The sequence below is a fragment of the Acartia tonsa genome, chromosome 6 (assembly GCF_053477335.1).
Source record: "Acartia tonsa isolate MP-2025a chromosome 6, ASM5347733v1, whole genome shotgun sequence".
NCBI classification, from domain to species: Eukaryota; Metazoa; Arthropoda; class Copepoda; order Calanoida; family Acartiidae; genus Acartia; species Acartia tonsa.
In genome coordinates this window covers 53,821,450-53,843,309 of record NC_137265.1, presented here as the reverse complement: position 1 = coordinate 53,843,309, position 21,860 = coordinate 53,821,450, and the positions used below count along the sequence as shown (strand labels likewise).

At 31.6% G+C, this 21,860-nt stretch overlaps 1 protein-coding gene across 1 annotated transcript; it reads left to right on the top strand.

Annotated features, from left to right (window-relative positions):
- The first annotated feature begins 4,045 nt into the window (after positions 1 to 4,045).
- Positions 4,046 to 20,724, top strand: LOC145323169 (uncharacterized). Its single transcript, XM_080165564.1, has 11 exons — positions 4,046 to 4,060; positions 4,562 to 4,656; positions 9,693 to 9,830; positions 12,244 to 12,346; positions 13,587 to 13,631; positions 15,863 to 15,950; positions 17,333 to 17,433; positions 17,681 to 17,741; positions 18,022 to 18,078; positions 19,766 to 19,893; positions 20,719 to 20,724. The coding sequence occupies exons 1-11, from the start codon at positions 4,046 to 4,048 to the stop codon at positions 20,722 to 20,724; spliced, it is 837 nt and encodes a 278-aa protein (XP_080021690.1).
- The last annotated feature ends 1,136 nt before the right edge of the window (positions 20,725 to 21,860 follow it).

Here is a 21,860-nt window from a genome sequence, read left to right as displayed (position 1 = left end):
CAATCAGTTCAGCAGTTAGCAAGATCCTTTGTTACAAACAAACAAACAGACAGACAGACATCATTCTACTTTGTATTATATATTTATTAGAACCAATATAATTATTATTAATCTCAGAATTTTTTATTTTCATATCTGTGGAAAGCTGTCTTTAATATAATGAGATAAACTATTTTTACATCAATTTTTTAAGTAGATATAAAAAATATATTTGTACAGTTCTTTAAAAATATCTCTAAAGTATTTTGTCTATTACAAGATTCTCTGCTCATATGATTTAGTGTTTATGTCTCAATTATTAAGAACTAGCTTTTTAAGCATGTGTCAACAATGATATTGTTAACTGTATTTTTTTAACCCTATTTCAGAGGGGGGGGGGGTTTAAAAGCGTATTAATAAGTTTACCTTTTAAAGATGGCTTGCTGTTTGATATTGAAATGTAGAAATTTGGATTTTATATTAAATTGGGGTGATATTTTACTTATTAATTATTTCAGAAAAAAAAAGATATGAAACAGTTTCACCCATTTTGGGTTAAAATAATATGATTACTCTTGTAACAAGGTTTGAAAAATTTGAGTAGCAAAGCTACTTCATGACTACATTTGTCATGTTTAGTCCAATGACTTTGCTAATTGAATTTAATTTTATTCCCCTTTAATATTACCCTTACGGAGCCCCATTCCGTTCAGAAATAATATAAATAGTAGCAAACTAAATTAAGATAAGGGTTCAATATTTTTGAACGGACAGGAAGTGTAAATTCACACAAATGTCAGATAAAGATTCCAACTTGACACTCGTTATCATAAATTCAGAAATTCAAACTTTAAAATAAATTGAAAAGGGTATTATTTTCATACAGAGCTTCACCGTAAACTTATATTTAGATGATTAAATTTATTTATGAACGGATAGTAAATTTTTGTTTTAAAAAAATCACGCAATCTATTTTTAACAAATGCCTAATTAATACAATTTCGATATATGAAAACTATTTTAACAGATATAAAATTTGTATAGGTGTTGCCGTTAAGTAACAAGTTACTTTTTTATACTTAAAACAATATATATAGGAAACGCTATGACATAGATATATATAAGCCAGTAAAACAACACCAGGGTTTATTAGGCCATCTTAGACAACAGGCCTAGTTCGTTAGGCAATAGGCAAACCCATTTATTCCTACTTTGCTGTTATCACCAGGGTGAGTTTACAAATGAGAATGCCTTTATACTTTTATTATACAGTTTATCATTTGTTTTCAATGCAGCGTTGCAATTTTATGTTAAGGGTCACTGAAAGAATGTACAGTTTACTATTTTGCCGATTTTAAAGCATAAAGATTAAATATTATATAAAATTTAAAGATTTACTATAGTCGAGTAAACATTTTCACAGTATGTCTAAGAAACCGATTAATAACCAGTGGATTAGAACCAGTTCTCAGCCATACTGAAAAATCATGTTTAGCATTGTATTACAGACTATTTTCTATCTACAATACAAAGTAGCTTAATGTCTGTCCATCTGAAGCTTAAGATCTCAGTAATTGCTGAACTGATTGGGCTCTACTCTTCAGGTAATATACCTACTGGTCCTGTGAAGGTTTTAAGCAATTTTCCTGGGGGGTGGGACACCTCCAACCCCCCAAAAAATAAAAAACCACCCCCCCCCCCCCAATGTATTTACATTGAACAAATTGGGCTCCACTCTTCTGGGAATATACCAACTGGTCCTCCAGTGGTTTTAAGCTATTTTCTTGGGGAGTGGGACACCCCCCCCCCACCAAAAAAAATCTCCATTTCCAAATTTTTTTATTTTTTTTATTTTTGTAAACAAAAACCAGTAATTGGGTTGGGGGAACCCCAAAAAAATTATTGGGCTTTTTGCATAAGGAAAAAGGATAAGAGGATGAATACTCACCCCAATTTCATTGTAAAATATTACTTCCCCCCTACTAAAATAATTTGTCTGCTATTTATCTAAACCGTCCGCGGCTTTTTGCATCTTAATCATAACCTATTCTATATATGTAAAAAAAATAAAAAAAAATTTATCTTATTAATTATTATTATTTTTCTGTAATTTATTATGTTTTAAAAAAAATAAAGAAAATATTTAAAATACAATTTGATTTAGAATCTTAAAAAACAAACAGCCGCGGACGGTCTTAGTGCAGCAGAAAAGTATGTTTCGCCTAGTTTAAAAATAGGAGGGTTCACCTTTTATGATCAAAAATTTATTTTTTTTAAAATTAGCCTAAATGTAATATTTAAATCTAATTAACATGATACAAATTTTAATTGTTTACTAATAAAAAATTAATAGTTTAGCTCTCAGCCACCAGGTTCGTTAGTTGTCTACTACAAAGACATACATTAAAACTAAGGCTAAATATTAAATAAAAAATTTCATAACTGAATAATCTAAATAAGTGAATAATCTGTAATGCTATCTATGTTCTTTCTCAGACAATACTCGTTTTTACAATATTTTTAACATTTTCAAGTGATGTTATTTACCCCTCAGGGTTTGGCCCTTTAGTGACAAAAATCCAAAACAAGAAAAATACAGGCAAAATAAAAATTGATGAACGCTTTGATATTCTAGTTCTATATCCAAAGCTAGATGGCACTGAAAAACTGATTATTATAATTTACAATCAAATGTTCATATTAAATTTGTAAAAACGTTTATTTATTAAAAAATATAAGTTAGATAGACTGCAATATAAATCTTATAAGCTGATAATGAGTGTTATGATTAAAGTCAGTAGCAAAGTCATGAAAAATTAATAATGATAATTTTATATTCTTTCATTAGGTTTCATCAGAATGGATGATAATTCAAAATATTTCTACATCATCCCTTAAAAATTAGATTTATGCTTCAAACAGCAACTATAATTGCCTTGAAATTATATTTAATTTTAAGATATTCCCATTTTGAAAAGTGGTGGAATAACATTAAAAATTCAGCGCGGCAATTGCTCAATATAGGCCTCTAGGCCCACTGCCTATTTTAGTCCTTCAAATACCTCGATTTCTCTCTTTTATTATTTTCTCTATGGCTTTTTGTAATTTTTAAAAATTTACATCTTTTAAAAGTTTTTGCACTTATAGGTATTAAATAAAATTTACAGAGTTTTCAATTTTTGTGTTTACGGCGAACAACCTGGGTTTAATTTTTACGAATTGACATTCTGGGTTTAATTTTACCAAAGAGTAATTTGGCAAAGAATAACTTTTTTTGAAAATATAACTCTAAAAAAATTCCTATAGGAGGGTTGACTTTCCATAGGGTGAAGCCTCTAGTGAATTTAAAAAGAAATCATTAAATTTTTAATATCCGCGGTAAGCAGTCACCAATACAATGCAAAAAATAATTATTAAATATTAATGTTATATTTCTTACTTTTCAATTAATTCTTTATAGGTTTTTATTTTTTCTTTGTAGAGAACAGGGACTATTAAGACAAATAAATAAATTAACATTTTTAGTCGTTTTGTCGTTTTTCTGGGCCTAAAAAAACAGTTATTTAGGCCCAAAGGGTCAGGGGCCCGGGCTAACAAAACTGGTAAATATTCTATGGTTTTCCTGTTAAAATTAGTGAAAAATTGTCTTATATGATATTTTTTAGGTGTGTTTAAATCTTCGTTTGTGCTTTGCAGACTAAACATTTAAAGACTGTGCACGCCACTGTTGTTGCCTGCAAGATAGATTCTATAAAGCCTCATTCTTATCATCAAAATATAGTGAGTGTATTGACTTTTATATTGTAGGGAAAACTTGTTTCAAAATGGCATTACTTATTTATTGTTTTTTTTAATATAAATTAATTTTTGCCTTGTGAAAAATATGGTCCTTGTTTTGTAAAGTCAGCAAAAAATTTGAGTATTAATTGCTAGAATTTGATATTTCCAGAATTAATGCAAGCTCTGATATTAATTTGATTATTTTAAAAACGAAGCTTTTCTATAATTAGGGTCTACTCGTAAGTCCGTCCGTTTCTTATGGATAGTGCTCATTGTAAATTTAAGCATGGTTCCTGTAAAAGTAAAGTATGATTTATAAACCATAGCAACTCTACATATAATCTTTTTAACAGATTTCTAAAATAATGATTCCTAGGGCAACAAGGTATATTATTATAAGCAAAATTTGAATTGATTAGTTAACAAATGTTTGGAATGTCAAAAATATTTAACACTTTCATAAACGGATATATTATTTCTTGGATGTTACACTAATTACACATATTAGGCTTCTCTTGAACATAAAAACCAATTGGTCGCATAAATCTAATTATCAGATAAAAAATTTGCTGAGATCTTTTACTTCAAATAAAAACCTTACTACTTTATTATGTTGGATTGATGTAAATTAAATCAACAAAGACAATAATGCTTAATTACAATGCTAAACAAGAAAAAGTTATTGGAACAGACAGAAAAGTTTTGTGCAGAATATTTTTTCCTTTAAGCCGCTTTAACACTTTTAGTTATTCTAATATGAGATTTAGGTGAAAATTCTATTACTTTCTCCCTTGATTTGAAGGCAATCCTGCAAGGAAGTTCTATGCCATTAATTGGATTCCTAACCAGAAGAGTTGGAATCAGACCCAGCATCGCTATTGGATCAATCATTTACAGGTAACATGATTTTTTTCTGGAGGTTTCCCTGAAAGTACCTTGTTGAACACGTAAACACCCCTTCCGCCTTTATGATTGAAATGATTTGATAAAAAGACAAGGGAAAACTTTCGTTTGTTTGTTTATTGCTTTAGGTCAGGTTAGCTTATTTTTGAAAATACACACACAACAAATTTTATAGAAAACAAAATATATAGAAGTATCATCAATTAAATATAACATTTACTGTTTGCTACATAAGATTATCCGGGTATAATCCCTTTCAGTCATATCGTTAGTTTCAAAAACTAATTTACGGCTTCAAAATATTAAAATTGGTGCCAAATATTGCTAAATTCCCTAATTTTCATACTGGGGGTTAAACGTGTGAAAGAAAGGGGTTAAATAGGTATTTGATAAATATTGAAATAGCTATACATTTTCATACGGCCAGGATATCGTTGTAAATCACTAATTATCCCTTTCAAAAACTTAGCTAGACCGTTTAATTTTATTGGGCAATTTGAGTTTTTTAAAAAATAGTGGATTTCTCAAATAAAATAGCCTGTTCATATGATCACGGAACCTTCGCATATTTCTAGCAAAAGTTTTTTTTTGTTGGCTTTTGTCTGAAGCTTAACATTAATAAATACATAAATTTTTAAAAGCAAAAAAGAAAGATAAATATACGAATTAAACTATAAGAAGCTACCCTGTAAAGGTCAGCTAGATCAAAACAGACGCACACACGCACATTCAACATTTAAAATTTTTGCCGTGTTGTTATTTTTGTTTTTTTGGTCAGTAGCTTAAGATTAAGAAATATCTGAACTAGTATCCTATTAGTATTATATAGGTTATTTTTTTCTAAATACTTACTCTTCTTATATTTATTTAAGTCTCGTTGTAAAAGATCCCTCCCCTATTATATGATATGATATGTCATTGGTCAACTTTTGCTAAAAGAGGTGGGGGGGGGGGGGGAGTATAGGTCAAGTGAAAGTTAAATCCTAAAGGGTATTTATATTTCCATCCAAAGTTGCAAGTCAAATATGAATATGAAAGGGGGGGGGGGTTAAAATGTATATTGTCCTTGTTCACGTGACTAAGTTGACCCTTTTATCAATATACCTTGTATATTGGGGAATATTAACAAGGATTAAAACATCCATAAAAACTAGTACTGAAACTTTATGACAAACGGATACAGGAAGCAAATGCCTACATTACCAGAAATGAAAAAAGCTATCCGCTTTCTTACGGATTGACCAGCCCTAATTATAAAAAAGCTATTGTTCTGTAAGATTAAAACGATTTCTGAAACTGTATAACAAACGGATAATAACACTTAAATAGTTTCAGAATAGTCGATGGAATCAAATGCCTAAATTACCAAAAAAGCTATCCGTTTTTTACGGACGGACAAACTGACCCTAATTATAGAAAATTATTGTTCTGTATGAAGATCTCATATTTCTCATGTGAGTTCAGTTAAGTTGACCCTTCCAGTTTCCCTTCCTTAATCAGGTGACATAAATTTTTCCTCCCCGCCCCCCCCCAAAAAAAAAAATATTGTACAGCGATTAAGCGAAGATATTTTATTTACCATAAAAACGAGTACTTTTAAGTCAAGTTTTTATTTCTATATATCAATGATTTCTTTGTATGTAGATTTCTAGAATGATTTCTATGTTTCTTTTAATCAAAAAATTTAATCAACTACTGCTTTGTGAAAAAAAAACTATAGATATAGAGTAGACAGAACAGAAATGTACAATCGTTAGATTATTAAAACCTGTTTTTTAGCCCCGAGGAGCCGTTTAACTATGAAAGAAATATCCGTGGAGATTAACAGACATCCTATTATTTTATTCTTTGGTTTTCAATGATAACTATGATATATAGACAGAACAGAAATGTACAATCGTTTGATTATTAAAACCAGTTTTTTTAGCCCCGAGGAGCCGTTTAACTATGAAAGAAATAGCTATCTGTCTTAAAGAACGAACGAATTAAAAAGTAAAAACTTTGTATATTTGTTTTACATAGAAAAAGAATAGTTTTTATTGCAAATCAAATATAATTTTTTTGCATTTGTTTTTATCCGTGGACCGTGGGACATGAAATTACGTTGTTTCTCTTAAATAAATTAATAAATTCTGCAGATTAAGCATCAAATCCTCCCCCCCTCCTCAAGGGGAAATTAGGAGAATTCTTACATGTCTACCTAATAAAACATCCATAAGTAGCGAAGCTCTAAAATTATGAATAATAAATAGACCATTTGGAACAATGTATGGTTGTCTTTTGAAGCATTAAGCTAATAGAAAAACGTTAAAACTTAAACAATTGAATTTACAATTACATAATCCTAAATTTTCCTAAACTAAAATAAAACATCCATAAGTAGCGAAGCTCTAAAATTATGAATAATAAATAGACCATTTGGAACAATGTATGGTTGTCTTTTGAAGCATTAAGCTAATAGAAAAACGTTAAAACTTAAACAATTGAATTTACAATTACATAATCCTAAATTTGCCTAAACTTAAAATTGTTTATTTCTTATCAGTTCAGCATAGAGAAAGATTGATTATATTAAGTAGGGTCAAGCGGTGTGTTTTTTTTCGGTTTGTTGAACCTGCAAATCATAAGGACTTAAACCTAGGACCCAATACTTTTTTACAGTATAATTTGATAAGTTATTTTATGTTAGTTAATAATGAAAGATACTGTGAAAATGCGATATATAAAAATTAAAAATCTGTTTGTTTTAATTAATTTCATTGCTTCTTAAATAGCGGATGAGGAAACAAAACAGGTCTTCTTATTTAGCTATCACTTTGTATAATTAATACTACTATGTATTATCATAATATTTCCATATTGTTTTCACTTGGAAATTTTCTTTATTATTTGGCGTATATTATCACTTTGCCTTTGTATATTTAAATCTAAAATTCAATATCAATTTTTCAAATAATACAATAAGACCCAATAAGTACCCTAAAAATTCATCTCACAAAAATTTCGTATGAATACTTTTTTGTAGGAACAAATTGGATTTGTTTTTTTTTTTCTGTCAGTCGATTAGAACATGGAGAAAAATGTCATTTAATGAAGGTGGGGAAAAAACTGAGATCGCCCCGCTTTACCCTAAGGTTTAATTATTTAATAAACTTGTTTAAAGCTACATTGTGAGATTTTTACAAATTACACCTCTAAATATATAAAGATAGAATATAGATTATTATTATTGTCCACTGTCCTATCCCCTCCTAATATTTATGTTTTTCCCCCTTTTTTTTTGGGGGGGGGGGAGCTAAACAGATATCCTATTACCTCCTAATATTTATTACATACAACACCAACCCAATTTTAGGGGGTTACATGGGGGGGGGGGGCCCGGGGGGGTGGTGGTAAGTAACTGGTAACATGATATTACAGTCAGCCAAGGTGTTCGTACAGAAATGTTGTAAGAATTATTCTTTAGAAAATTCAAGCTATATTTTAAATTTGAGAACTTAAGTAACTGATATAGATATTATATTAATTATTATAAAAAAAAATTTTGTTTGGTATATTAGATAAATAAATAGCTATTTCTGATCATTGATACATCAAAGTCAAGCAATATTTTGAAAAATTAAGTATCACATATAGATATTATAAAAAAAAATATTTTGAAAAATTAAGTATCACATATAGATATTATAAAAAAACCTTTAGTTGGTATATTAGCTACTTCTGAATCTGATGCATCATTGTAAACCCCCCCCCCCCCATGCCAGAATTCATTAACAATATATATGCACCTGTTTCTCTACTTTGTGTGTGACTCACGTATAAGATATTTTAAGAAATATGATTGGGGGGGGGGGGGTTACATAACATTTTTAAAAAATAATACATAATTAATAAATCTACAAAATCCTATTTCTTTATTTGAACTGACAAACACAACAGAACATAAAGTAACTGGAAAAGTCAAAAGATAAATTAGCAATAACAACTTTGGAGACTTTTTTTCTTTAATTGTGATTGGTTGGTTTATTAAGCATGAAATGCTGCCAAAATGGAAATAAAAAAACAAGCAAAATTAGCAATAAGAACTAAGATTAACTATCTTGATAATCTGGCTATGAGATTGCGTGATGCTATAAAAAAAATCTATTCACCAAACCTCTATTATTCCAAGTCATAAAATTCTAGTGAGGCCATAAACCTTCTTCGTATGATAATATTTTCTGGAATTTTTATGATTTTCTGACAATGTTTGACCGTAAAGATATGTGAACATATGTAGTATCTTACAAATACATCCCAAATCTAGCATAAGTTGACCCCTTCTCTCCGTATGAAAATGTTAACAGAGGTGTGAAGTCTCAATTTCCGGTCGTTTGAATATATCGGGGAATTTGTATATTTTTAGGGTTATTTTAGTATTTTGAAAATATTGAAAACAGTAACATTTCTCTACGAAATCACCCATCGTTTAAGATTTTGAGTATGTTTTGAAAAATACTATAAACTAAAACTATCATTGATCCCTTTCATGGCAACGCTCCTTAAGGGGCGATTCTTCGTTTTTTTCACAGTAGTTTTTCTCCTATTTCTATCCCCTGCAGGGGGCTCTAACCCTGCGTGGCCAATTGCCTAACCCTGTGGGGCAATTACCTAACCCAATATAACCTAACCTAAAATAACCTATCAAAACCCATTTTAAAAATATGACAAATTGCCCCATAAGGGGCGTTGCCACGAAAGGGACCTTTCCCGATTATCCTTATTTTTTTATATATCACAGTTTGCTGTTATGATTTGCTCTGAATGAAACAAAAATTAGGTCACATCCAATAGAATTTCTAAATCTAGACATGGAGTCATTCATAGCAATTTTGTAGAGCAAATTTAGTAAAATTTGAAGCTCTGGAAAGTGTCATTTGTGACATCATAAAATACGTCTAAAAAAGAGATGGATTTAGAAGTATGGTTTCACAAATGACATTTAACCAGAACTTCGTAAGATTTTTCCAATCATCCTTGTTTATTTTCAGCACTGGCTTCTTGCTGACTTACTCGACCATCAAGATGAAGTTCATGATGGCCATTATGACAATGTCCATGCACGGAATCGGGTTCTCATGGGTGTATGCCACGGCCATCAGGGCAGCACAAGCCTGTTTTCCTCCAAGGTGGGCCAATTATCATTTTATAAAAATGCTAAACCATTTAAATAATAAAAGTGAAACTTTTCTACATTTAGGATAGGTTCGTCTGTAATATATTACTTTTTAAAAATGTAATTTTGATGGTATTTTTGCAGGCAATAAATTTTACAAAATATAAAATATGCATCTCTATAATCAATTCTTAAGATGTAAGGGCGTCTTTAAGGATGTCCAAACCATTTATGTTTTCTTTCTTCTTTTTTTTTTTGGGGGGGGGGGGGGTGAAAATGTTTTAAACCAACACTATTGGTTTTAATTGGCAAAAAAATATCAGCTTTGTAGAAGCTTAGAGCCGTGAACTAAGGTGTGAAGCAACCCAAAAGTTTTGTTGAGGTTTTTTAAGTTTTGTGGGAGTAAAAACTACCTCAAAACTCTTGGGGTATCTTATTTGGGTGGAGGAGTAAACAATCACCTTGAGTTTATTATGTTTTTAAATATTTTCACTTTATTAACCCATTAGTGCCGAACCGGGCATCAAAACCCGGTTCCGAAAAATGGAAAAAAAACCGGTTTCCGGCTTCATAATGGCATCATTCTCAGAATGAATCCCCCCTCTACTACCCTGACTTTCATTTCCCCCTGGAGCAGGCAGTTTAGCTTACTTCCGTTTGCTGGTATAGCTCAACAAAATTTGAAAATCATGAAATTCAAAATACCCCTTCTAACTTTTTTGTTTTTATAGTAAAGTTGCTGATTTTTTTTGTGAAATCTAATGTTTATTGACAAGTACATCTATTTGTGAATTCGTTTTATTCAAATTATAATTTTTTATATGATTTTTTTATTGTTTTTTTACGCCCTATTATGACCCGGTTCGGCTTGGCCATAAATACCCGAAAATTTTAAAACCCGGCTCGGTTTCGGTTTTTATTACCCGGTTTTAACTTTTCAACCAATAAAAATAACAGTTTACGTCATTAGTAAGGGTTTGAGCCACCCTAATAACCCTAGTAATCTCTATAGGTGTCACCCAATAGTTTTATGCTCGTTTTCTGATATGTAACACCCAAATTTTATATGTTCTTTTTTTGTAGTGTGTGTCTTTTAAAACTTCGAGCAACGGGTTTTTTTACCCGAAAATGGCGGCACCTATAGCCGAAACACTAAATTTGAAATAAATCACTTCGTATTATACTTGAAGCTCTTTAGATTACATGAGGTTGTGTAGTTTTCAATTACGGATCGTATCAAAGTTCTAAAAAGTGTTCATCTCACTTTTGGCGTTCAAAAATTACATTTTTCGATTTTTGCTCAAAATAACCGGGTTTATACAGGTCAACCGGGTTTTAAAACTGGGGGAAAGCACCAAAAACGGGTGTTAATGCCTGGTTGGTATTTATGGCCAAGCCGAACCGGGTTTTTTTGCAACTTTCCTGTGCACGCCACTAGAGCAAAACAAAAAAATACGAATTCCGTTTTGACCATTATGAAGCTTCCCTGAAACTTACAGCTCGATCGGCCCATAAAAGTGGCGCTCGTCACTAATGGGTTAATAGCATGCAGAGGATTTTGCCTGTGGGGTGTACAAAAAATTCTAGCCACCCCCCATAAACCTAATTCGAAGTGGGTGTAGAGGGATACACCCCTCTGGGTTGCCAACCAAAAGTTAATCAGTGTTCCTGAAATGGTAAATTGACGCGTGTCAGAGGAAGGTGTAGAGGGGTGAAGGAGCGTGGACATCAAGGGGGGGTGAATCCACCCCCTTAATTTTTGCTAGGTGGGTGGATATACCCCCTTCTGTACGTCTTTGTCCAGTACAAAGGGAGGGAGGTATATATGGAGATCCCGTAATTTTAAGTATCGGCGTTATTCCTTAAAGTTTCTAGTGGAGCAGAGAACCCACGGCCCTAAGATTTTGTTACCAATGCAATTAATTGAAGGTTAGTTTAAAAATATACTCTAAAAATATTTTTGTTTTAATTGCAATATAACATTAATTTTTAGCTGTCTATAATGTTACTAAATAAACATTGAGTTACAGGATATCAACAATACATATTGATGTTGTCTCTCTTAGTAAAAAAACAAATGAATTTTGTTTTGTTTTTAGAAATAGATATAAAAACTTTCTAAATTTTTTAGTATTTTCAGCTACCCTTGGAAATTTATTCTAAAATCAAGAACAATTATGTCCAGTTATCTCATCAATTTGTCAGTATTTGTACTAAAAGATCTCGCTAAGCACTTAACTGATATGGTTCTTATATTTTGGGGTAGTATACCAACACACCTCCAAGAGAAATTGCTCCTCGAAAAAAATATCCCAACCTAATTTTTCTTTTCTTTTTAACTAAAATTGAATATTGGGTGGTCGACCCCCCCCCCCCCCTCCATCACAAGTATCCCGAGAGCCCTTCATAAGACAGATATTCCACAGGATGAAGGGACATGTTGGCAGCCTGGTAGTTTCTGGATATGGATTTGGATCTTTGGTCTGGATACCTTTGCAGACAGCATTTGTTAATCCACATAATATAAAGGTAAAAACTTATCATAATCTTATGGTAAAAGATCATTGAGGAAAAAATTGACATTCCCAATCACAATAAACAAAATAGTCACTTCTGTAGATTAAAATTTGGATAGTGCTAGTTTGGACTGACCAATTAAGATTTAATTTAAGTTATTAAAGTTTTTAAGCCAGCGAATAAAAAATAAAATTATTAGCTTATGTTAAAGCAGTCCAATATGTGCCCTCCATATCTGACAAGCTTCTTAGTAGGGTGGGTCGATTTTGGAATTTCACATTATCAGACATTGGCAAGGGTTACTGGGCCAATAAAAAACCCTGTGAAACTTGAAAGAGGTTTTTTAAATGAAAAACAACGGGCGCGCGGGGGGTAAAAAATGTGCCCGCCCCCTTATAAAACTAAAAATTGAAATTCCTTCAAACACAGGCATGTTGCATATCAAAATGACCGCATTGAAATGCTAATTACAGATCTGAAAACCGTTTTGAAAAATATTGATTCAGTCTGATATGATTTTCAAATAACCTACCAAAATGAACAATTTTGACTGAATCAGCTGTTTTTAGGTACTTAATGAGATTTTATTCGAACTAGGAGCAATATTTTTCAAAACGATTTTCAGATTCGTAATCAGCATTTTAATGCGGTCATTTTGATATGCAACATGCCTGTGTTTGAAGGAATCTAAATTTTTGGTTTATAAGGGGGTGGGCACTTTTTATACACCCCGCGCGCCAGCAGCCATAAGAGCCAAATCAATTTTGAAACTTGAATGGGGCTTATCGCACATATATATGACTTCCACAACTTATGATAACAGTAAAATCTAAAAAAAGGGGGAAATGGGCCCACCCTACTTCTTAGCCTGACGAACATACTAATAAAAGGTTGGACAGACATGATTATTTTATAGATTCTACTAATGAACTGGAGTAAATCAGAAAAATGTTCAGTATCTGCTTTCTAAAAGTACATGAAATAAAAATATTTGTATTTATATTTGTATGAAAGTGCCTTGTTGATCACAGAACCCCCCCCCCCCCCCCCCACCTCCTAATTTTAAAACAAAATTGAACATAAGGGAGGAAGTATTTTTAGGTTCATTTTTGCATGTTGGTAAGGTTATGTTTTGTATAACACAGGGTAAAAAACAACCATTCCCCCCTATTTTGTATATTTCAGAAATATGAGAGGGGAGGGGGTCAGTGTTCAACAGATACTTTGTGGGAAATCACCTATTTTTGTTTAGGCTGAGCTAGACAGAAACTGTGAATATTTGGGCACAGAACAACAGGTACAAATCTTACAGTATTATTGTCCAGTTTGATTTCAATATCAGTTTTAATCATTTCATTATTTTCATTAATATATTCATTTTAATATCTGCGGAAAGCTGTCTATAAATAACTATTCTGGCGTTTTTCGTGTTTTATTAAAAGCTTCTCATACATTTGGGGTTGGTCCTTAAGTGATGTTCGTAATTTGATTTAAGCATGTTAGACTCGACCTAATGATTTGAATCAATGTCCTTTATTTAAAAAAAAATATATATATTGTAATCGTTTTATTTTTGAAATATGATTTTTAGATAATGTTTTAAGCTAAGCATCTCATTTTCTATAAAAATAAGTTTGATATAAGCATACAATTCATTTTAAAATAAGGAGGGTTCTTTGTTCTAACAGCACTTTGATATGAATGGCCTTTTTGTATTTCGTGCAACATTTTTACACCCAGAAAAACAAAGTTTCAGCAGGGATATAAAGGGATAGAACAATGGCCAATAAATTGATGTACATACCAAATGATTATTCACAAAGTTACCCCTTCTGTAGATTATAATAAGTGGTTGAAACGTTTGGACACTCAACTTAATGAACCAACCTATTAAATTCAATAACTAAAAGTCTTCAAAATTGTTAAGTCAACGAATAAAAAAACATTATAATAAAACTTTGGGGACTAGTGAAATAAACAGCCTACTGTTCCCTTCCTTCCTGCAGAAAAATTTCAGACACTTGTAAAAAAAATTTCTTTGTATTTTCCTTTTTAAAAACAAGGATGATAACATCCTTAAAAGCGCAGCTCTGAAATGGTAGGATAAACAAATGTTAACACTTGTAGAGTGTCAGAACTATCGAATGAGCAGAATATAAGTTTAAATAAAATTAACTTAGGTTTGATGCAAACTGCTTAAATACAGAATACAGTTAATTAATTGATTAAATCACATAAAAATATTTGTCAAAAAAGCCGAAAAATGTTTGTAATGGAGGTATGCACTTTCTAGTACCGATTATAGAATTGTTACACTTTCTAAATCGTACCTAACTGTTACAGGAATCAGCATGCCAAGTTTGAAATCTATCGGACAACTCTAACATGTCTATATTAACGCTTTTAGGCATAATATTTAAGTTTTAGTTTTTCTTATCTCTTTCTTTTTGTTTACTAGTTCGCTTCTAGTCTCTGGGGAAAGTTCAAAATAGATAAAAACCTGCCTGAAATGTAAAACTATATTGGTTTAGATTTTAGCGAGAACTTAACTGACAAACAAAAAACCTTACTACTTTATATTATAGGACTCAAAATTTTATCTTATTGATATGCAACTCCTTATGTGTTTTGTCCATAATATTTTAGATTTAAAAAGATTCTTTTATAATCAATATTATATCAACTAAAAAAGTTCTAAAGCTCAAAAATCACTATTATTGAAATGTATGTTACGATACTAGTTGCAATAAATATCCTTGTTTTAAAATTTGAATGGATATAATATGTAAGTGGATATTATGACAGGGGAAAAATTGCCGTCAAGTTAGGTGTTACTAACATGAACATCACTTATTGGTCAGTTCGTTCATCCATTAAGAATTGAGGGGACGGGGTAAAGGGGTTGATGGGGAGGGGTGAGTCATTATTTTAGCAAGCTACAAGTTTCACTTTATTAGAGATCATGATAATCTGACATAATATCCATGTAATAACATATCAATTGGTGTTTCCTTTCTAAATGAGCTAAATATCTATATATATCTTGTTTTGTATGCAATTATTTGAAGGATAAATTTCAAATTGTTAAGTTTTTGAAAACAAAACTATTAATAAAATTTGCTACAAGCCTGACTTTTATGTTTGTCTAAAGACGTGTAAATAGCAAGGATGACAACATTCTTAAATTGTAAAGCTCAAATTTTACAGTTTGCTTAAAAATAAGAAATACCAAAACAAAACGACGGACCAACAATGTGAGTTATAAAGTAGATGAACAGTCATCATAAGAATCAGACATCAATCTTTAGTAGCAGCTGAGAAAATTTTACCAGTATGGCTTTGAAACCGATTAATTTTTGCTAGATTAGAATCTGTTTTTATGCCCAGTTTTCTACAAATATTAAATAAAAATTATAATATTATTAACAGTTTTGTTGCCCAGTACTTAGGCTTCTCTCGGGGCTAACAAGACTTGTAATAATATTTAAATATCTGCGGAAAGCTGTTCATAATAGGATACGATTTTAGGATCGCAAGTGTGACAGATATTTTGAAGATCCTGATCTGCTGGAAAGAATTCCATACATGTTTCTTCTTTTGGGAACTATCTTTCTAGGTAATTCAAGTTTATTGTAAAAGTTTGAGATATGCTCCTTTTACAAAAACAAGGACGACAACATCCATAAAGTGAAGCTCTGAAATGGTAGGACAAACGGACATTAACACTTGTATTGTGTCAAAACTGAAAAATCAGAATGTAAATGAATAAGAGTCAAAGCAAAATTGTGAGTAAAAACTTCTTGATACAGGACAATGTTTATGGACATACTTACATTTTTAGAACTTGATTATAGAGTTGCTTTGCTTATAATAATGTACTTAGTTGTCCTAGGAATCAGTATACCAAAAATCAGAACAATAGGATAATTAGATCACATAAAACTTTGTTATTAAAAATGTAAAAAATCAACATGTTTAAAATGGACGTACAGACATTCTGGTAATGATTATAGAGTTGCTTGCTTTCTAAATCGTACCTAACTACTACAGGAATCACCATGCAAAGTTTGAAATCGATAGGACGATTCTAACATGCCTAAATTAATGAAAAAAGCTATCCATCTCAGACGTATGTATGGACGGACCGACCTTAATTATAGAAAATCTTCGCTTTTAAAAATTATACGTATTATAATTCAGGTAGTAAGGAGACAATAAACTGTTTGTTACAGTAGTCCCCAACATTTTATAATTACGTTTTTGTATTTCTTTGCTCATCAACTTTGGGGACTATTATTGAATTTTGGTTGGGTCATTAGGTTTAATGTCCTAACTTTGCAACCACTAATTGTAATCTACAGAGGGGATAATTTTTTATGACATCATTGGGGATTTACCGGCCATTTATTTATCCTTTTAGATCCCAGATTATAAATATAATTAATTATTTAGCGCAATTATAAAAAAAATTATGAAGTCAATACCTATTTATTGATTTTTAAAATTTTTAAAGCTAATTTTTCTTTGTTTTTTTTCTCTAACTAATTTTCAATTTAGCTTAAAAATGTAGGCCCTTAGGGTATAATAAAATGCCCCCCCCCCCCCTTATGATAAACAAAATTACATTTACTTTAGAAAATTTAGGACACTGTTAATTTAATTAATCAAGGTTTAACTTTTTAAGATTTTAAGTAAACGAAAAATAACTAGTGTAATTTACAGTCTGACGGTCATATTATTTTAAATAATCTAAAAAGAAAAATATATATATTAAGTATAAGTGTATAATCCAGAACAACTACCTGGATCCAGTGTTTGGGACCTTTTCCGTATGCTAGCAAATTTCTTTTTGCTCTTTTGTAACAACTTGGAATTGTTAATGTTTACAACGCCATTGGCTAATATTCATGGCCCAATTGAAAGTAGGCTAAAGGTCCATGGGGTTGGGATTTACAGTTATCTAACTCCTTCCCCCTCTATTGTTTTACTTGATTATAGGAATGGGACTTATATCTGTAATTCTGATATCTGACGAGGACCAGAGAGAGAACAAACTTGTGTCATATTCTGCTGCAATTCTGCCCAATTCTGAAAAACAGGTATGGCCCCAGGGATCTAAAGGGATAAGACAATGGCCGATAAATTGATGTGTAACCTATTATAATTCTAGAAAAGTTCCCAAAGCTAACAAATACGATACCGTTAATATAAAAATGTGGGTACTAGTATAATAAACAGCCCAATGTCTCATTCCCACCTATATGCATGGCCTGGTATGTGGCTGAGATATAGGGATGGAGAATATACATGGATATTATGTCAGGGGAAAAATTGTCGTCAATTCAGGTTGTTATTTCCCTCGTCGTTTTTTGGTCAATTCTTCATTCAATTGGAGGGGTAAAAGGAGGTAAGTTATTTTAGCAAGCTACAAGTTTCACTTTATTAGAGTACAATATAATCTGTTGTAATATCCAAGTAATAATAAATCCTCAATATAGAATCAGAAGAAAGATTTTTTATTTATTTTTATTCTATACAAACAGGATGATTCAATATAATAGGTTGAAAATATATTCTCTCAATTGCATAATACATTTGAATAAAAGAATTTAAGTATTTGATTTTTTAAACAATTTGATTACGAACTATCAATAATATTATTCTCTTAATTTTTTTTTTAAATTTAGGAAAATCCTGTATATTTGAAGCCATCAGAAGAACTAAGGACTCTCACCTTCTATCAGGTATTTTTTAACAGAGCTCGGCAGCCAGCTTATTTAGACTATGGGGAAATAAACCTTTTACAATTTTAAAGATCAGCAGCAAGTCAAAAAATGACCTGAATATGGCAATATTACTTTTTTTTAAATCAAAGCTTCAAAATGGGTTTAAATTTGAAGCTTATTCGCGGCTAACACGCAGCTGCTAAACCCTGATTTTTAAAACAAACAATTATTTTTAAGCAATTATCTTTATCTGTCATTATCTATATATATTATTAAATGTATAAAATTTTAGAGTCTCTATACAATAAAGAAATAAGGTTTTTTTGTGTAAAGCCAAAAAATCTACGAAATTGCTATAACAATATCTTTAGGTAGGTTTTAGGCTATTTTCCTGATTCCCTCCCACCTTTTCTTGAGGTTTAGAGTAAAGCAATTAGAATGAAATAAAAGTAAAAAAATAGAGAGGGCACAAGCTATATGTAATTCTACCTATGGGATGGGGACCCTGTGCCGACTTTCAATTGGGTCTTTGAATATCAACCAATATCACCACTAGGGCCAGGTAGTTATCTGGATTATACATCTATACTTAATACTTATACAGGTATTGGAATGGCTATAAGCCATCTGAACCCTAGTATAGTAATAGTAAAAATGGTGGGATTCTTAAATGCAAATATTATTAAAACTTTTTTAGAAGCAGTATTCTAATGGTTATTTGCTCTCTAACTTAACCCTTACAGATCGGGGGGGGGGGTCATATTGACCCACCCCTCTAGTTTTTTCAATGTCATTTTTTTTGTAGGTAAGATGGAGAGCTGTGACTTCATGACTTTTTAAGTTTAGTAATTATGCATTGGCAAGAGTTGATTTTATTAAGATATCTGGTCTGTGTCGGTTGTGGTGTCCGGTCAAAGTCGGTTGGGTAGCACCAAAATTAAAAAAAAGTTCTAAATAAATCTTAATTTCTACATTATGACTTTTGTGTATAAGGTAGAAACCTAAATTTTTTTTGGTGAATACTGAGATATCAATGACCTTATGAGAAAAGTGGTGTTATGACCGTTTGACCGACTTTATGACCGATTTTTGTCCGGCTTTTACTACAGACATATATCATGAATATCGTGGCTTCTATTACAGCTAGAGACCTTAAATTTTTTTTGGTAAATTCTTGAGCAACAATAAACAGATAAAAATATTAATTGGCGCCGCCAACCGCCGTTTTACCGCCATAACCGCCAAAAATGGCGGTTTACGTTATTTGCCGTTTTTCGGCAATGATCAGAAAAAGTAATTTTTTTGTTATGAAAAATAAAAGTTTGTCCTAAAATTTGGTCATCCTAGCTGCAAAATTGGCCGCTCTACAGCTGTTTTAAAATTTAGCGGCTGGCTGCTAAAAAGCGGCTAAGAAGCAGCCTGGCCGCTATGACTAGAAAAAGTAATTTTCTCTAAAAATACACATGAACCACCAGAAAAAAATTTACTTCTTTATCTGTAACAGAAGCCGAGATAGAGGGGGGGGTCAATATGACCCCCCCCCCTGATCTATTAAGGTGGGAATTGGGGCCCGATCTGTAAGGGTTAAAACTTGCGTACAATCTAGGCCTACATGGCCTCTGTCAAGGTTTTTTAACATTTATTAAGTGTGTACTTAAAGAAGTACTGTAAATAAGTTGTACTACTTACTAAAACAATTATTTAGATGCACCAATGATTGTGCTGAAAGTATTGTATGGTATCCTGATGGTCAGCCTGTTCGGCAGTTTTCCTGGAATCTATGCCATTGTAGCAGCGGCAGTTTCCAATACTTTCGGCCACAAATATTATCAGGTAAAAGTATGTATGTATATGGACCACGCTGCGTCATTCTAGAGATGACAATAGCATTACTAACTGAGGTATGGGTGGACAGACAAAGGTAGTTACAGAGTGGCTTTGCTATTCTATCAAATATCCTTTACATAACAATTAAATTGCCGATTGCTTACGCATCAAATTAAAAATTCAAATGTTAATTAAGCTAAAAGTTGCATATGTATAAAGAATAAAAAATGACAATTGCATCATTTTCCATTAAGAGAAAAATCTGACACATTTATCTGCTAATTGTTGCAAAAATCAGGATATGCGTTTTCCAGTATGGGTTAGAAACTGATTAATATCCGCAGGATAAGAACCAGTTCTAGGCCATACTGAAAAATCATGTATAACATCGTATTACAGACAATTTTCTACGAATATTAAATTAAAAATCATAATATTCATACCATTTTTGTTACTAAACGGGTTTTAATCTTATAATATTCTATTTTAATTTCCGCGGAAAGGTGTTTATAATACGATGCAATATATAACTATTGATTGTACTTTGGCGCACTTTCGCGTTAACCAGCGGCTGTTACTCAAACATCTAGGGGCTCTATATTAGAAGCAGAACTACTATTCAATATCATGTCAAGTAGAAAACTCAGTAGCCAAAATGAGACAAACAGTTGCGTGCACAGGGTTTAACTAGAGGGTAAACCTTTAAGGGGGTAAATAAAAGAGTAAGAAATGCCTTCCAAATTTTAATTTTAGGGGGGTGTTGAGTATTGAAAACCTCCTTTAGCTTACAAATACTCCAAACTCTTACGTTAACCTTTATATTTATGTAAGGCTTAATGAAACTTTTAGGATAATTTCATAGACTTGGGGCCAATATTTTTTTTAGGCTAACTTTGGATTGCTGTTCTCGAATGCTGTTTGCTACTGTATTCTTATTATTGTATTTACAAAGGTAAATTTTATTTAAAATGGATAGAAACATCCTAGGAAAATAAAGGGATAAGACAATGGCCGATAATTGATATACAGCCCAATGGTGATACACAAAATTAATACTTCTGTTGATTACAAACAAATAGTGGTTGAAACATATGGACATTTAATTTAACAACCAATCAAAATTCATTAAAGTCCCCTTAGCTGTTAAGCAAACGTTGTTATTAAACATTGGGGACTAGTGTATTTAACCACTCAATGTCCCCTCCCTCCCTAATATCATCCAACTAAGGAAAGCTCTAAAAATCAATATACTTGAAACACTATAGAAGTTACAGCCCTTCAATTTATGATGTACAGAAAATGTTTATCTTTTGTAAGATTTTAAAAAATACTTGATCATAGGGACGTGTGTAGAGAAGCTAGGCTTATAAATCACTTAGGGAGGGAGAGAACATTCGTTGATTTCAACTTTAGGCACTAGCTTTGTCCAAAATCTTCTCCAAAATATTTGTATCTACAGAAGGGGTAAAGTTGTGTATCAACATTTGTAATGTACATCAATTTATCGGCAATTGTCTTATCCCCCAAGATATTATAACGTTTTCTTATGTGTTATTTTAACTACTTTGGGGACTTCTTGAATTTTGATTGGTTAGTTCATTAAGTTGAGTATCCAAAAGTTTCAACCATAAATACAAAAGGGGTATTTTTTGTGTGTCATCATTGGGGATCAATTTATCGGCCATTGTCATAACCCTTTATATTCATAATTTACATCCCTTCCAGGTTCCTGCCATATATGCCTTCCTTGGTTACACAGGTATGTTCCTGGTGGCCGCTGGAACAGCCGCACTTGGAATCATCATATCACTTCTGCTACCCAAAAGACTGACTTGTCAAGAATCATTAAACAAAGTTATGTTTTCCTAGATATGTATAGTTATAAAAGGAATGAAGAATATATTTTTTCAAATATAAAACTAATAGGCTTTTATTTATATTTTTAAGATGCTCATAATTTCATATGACAAAAT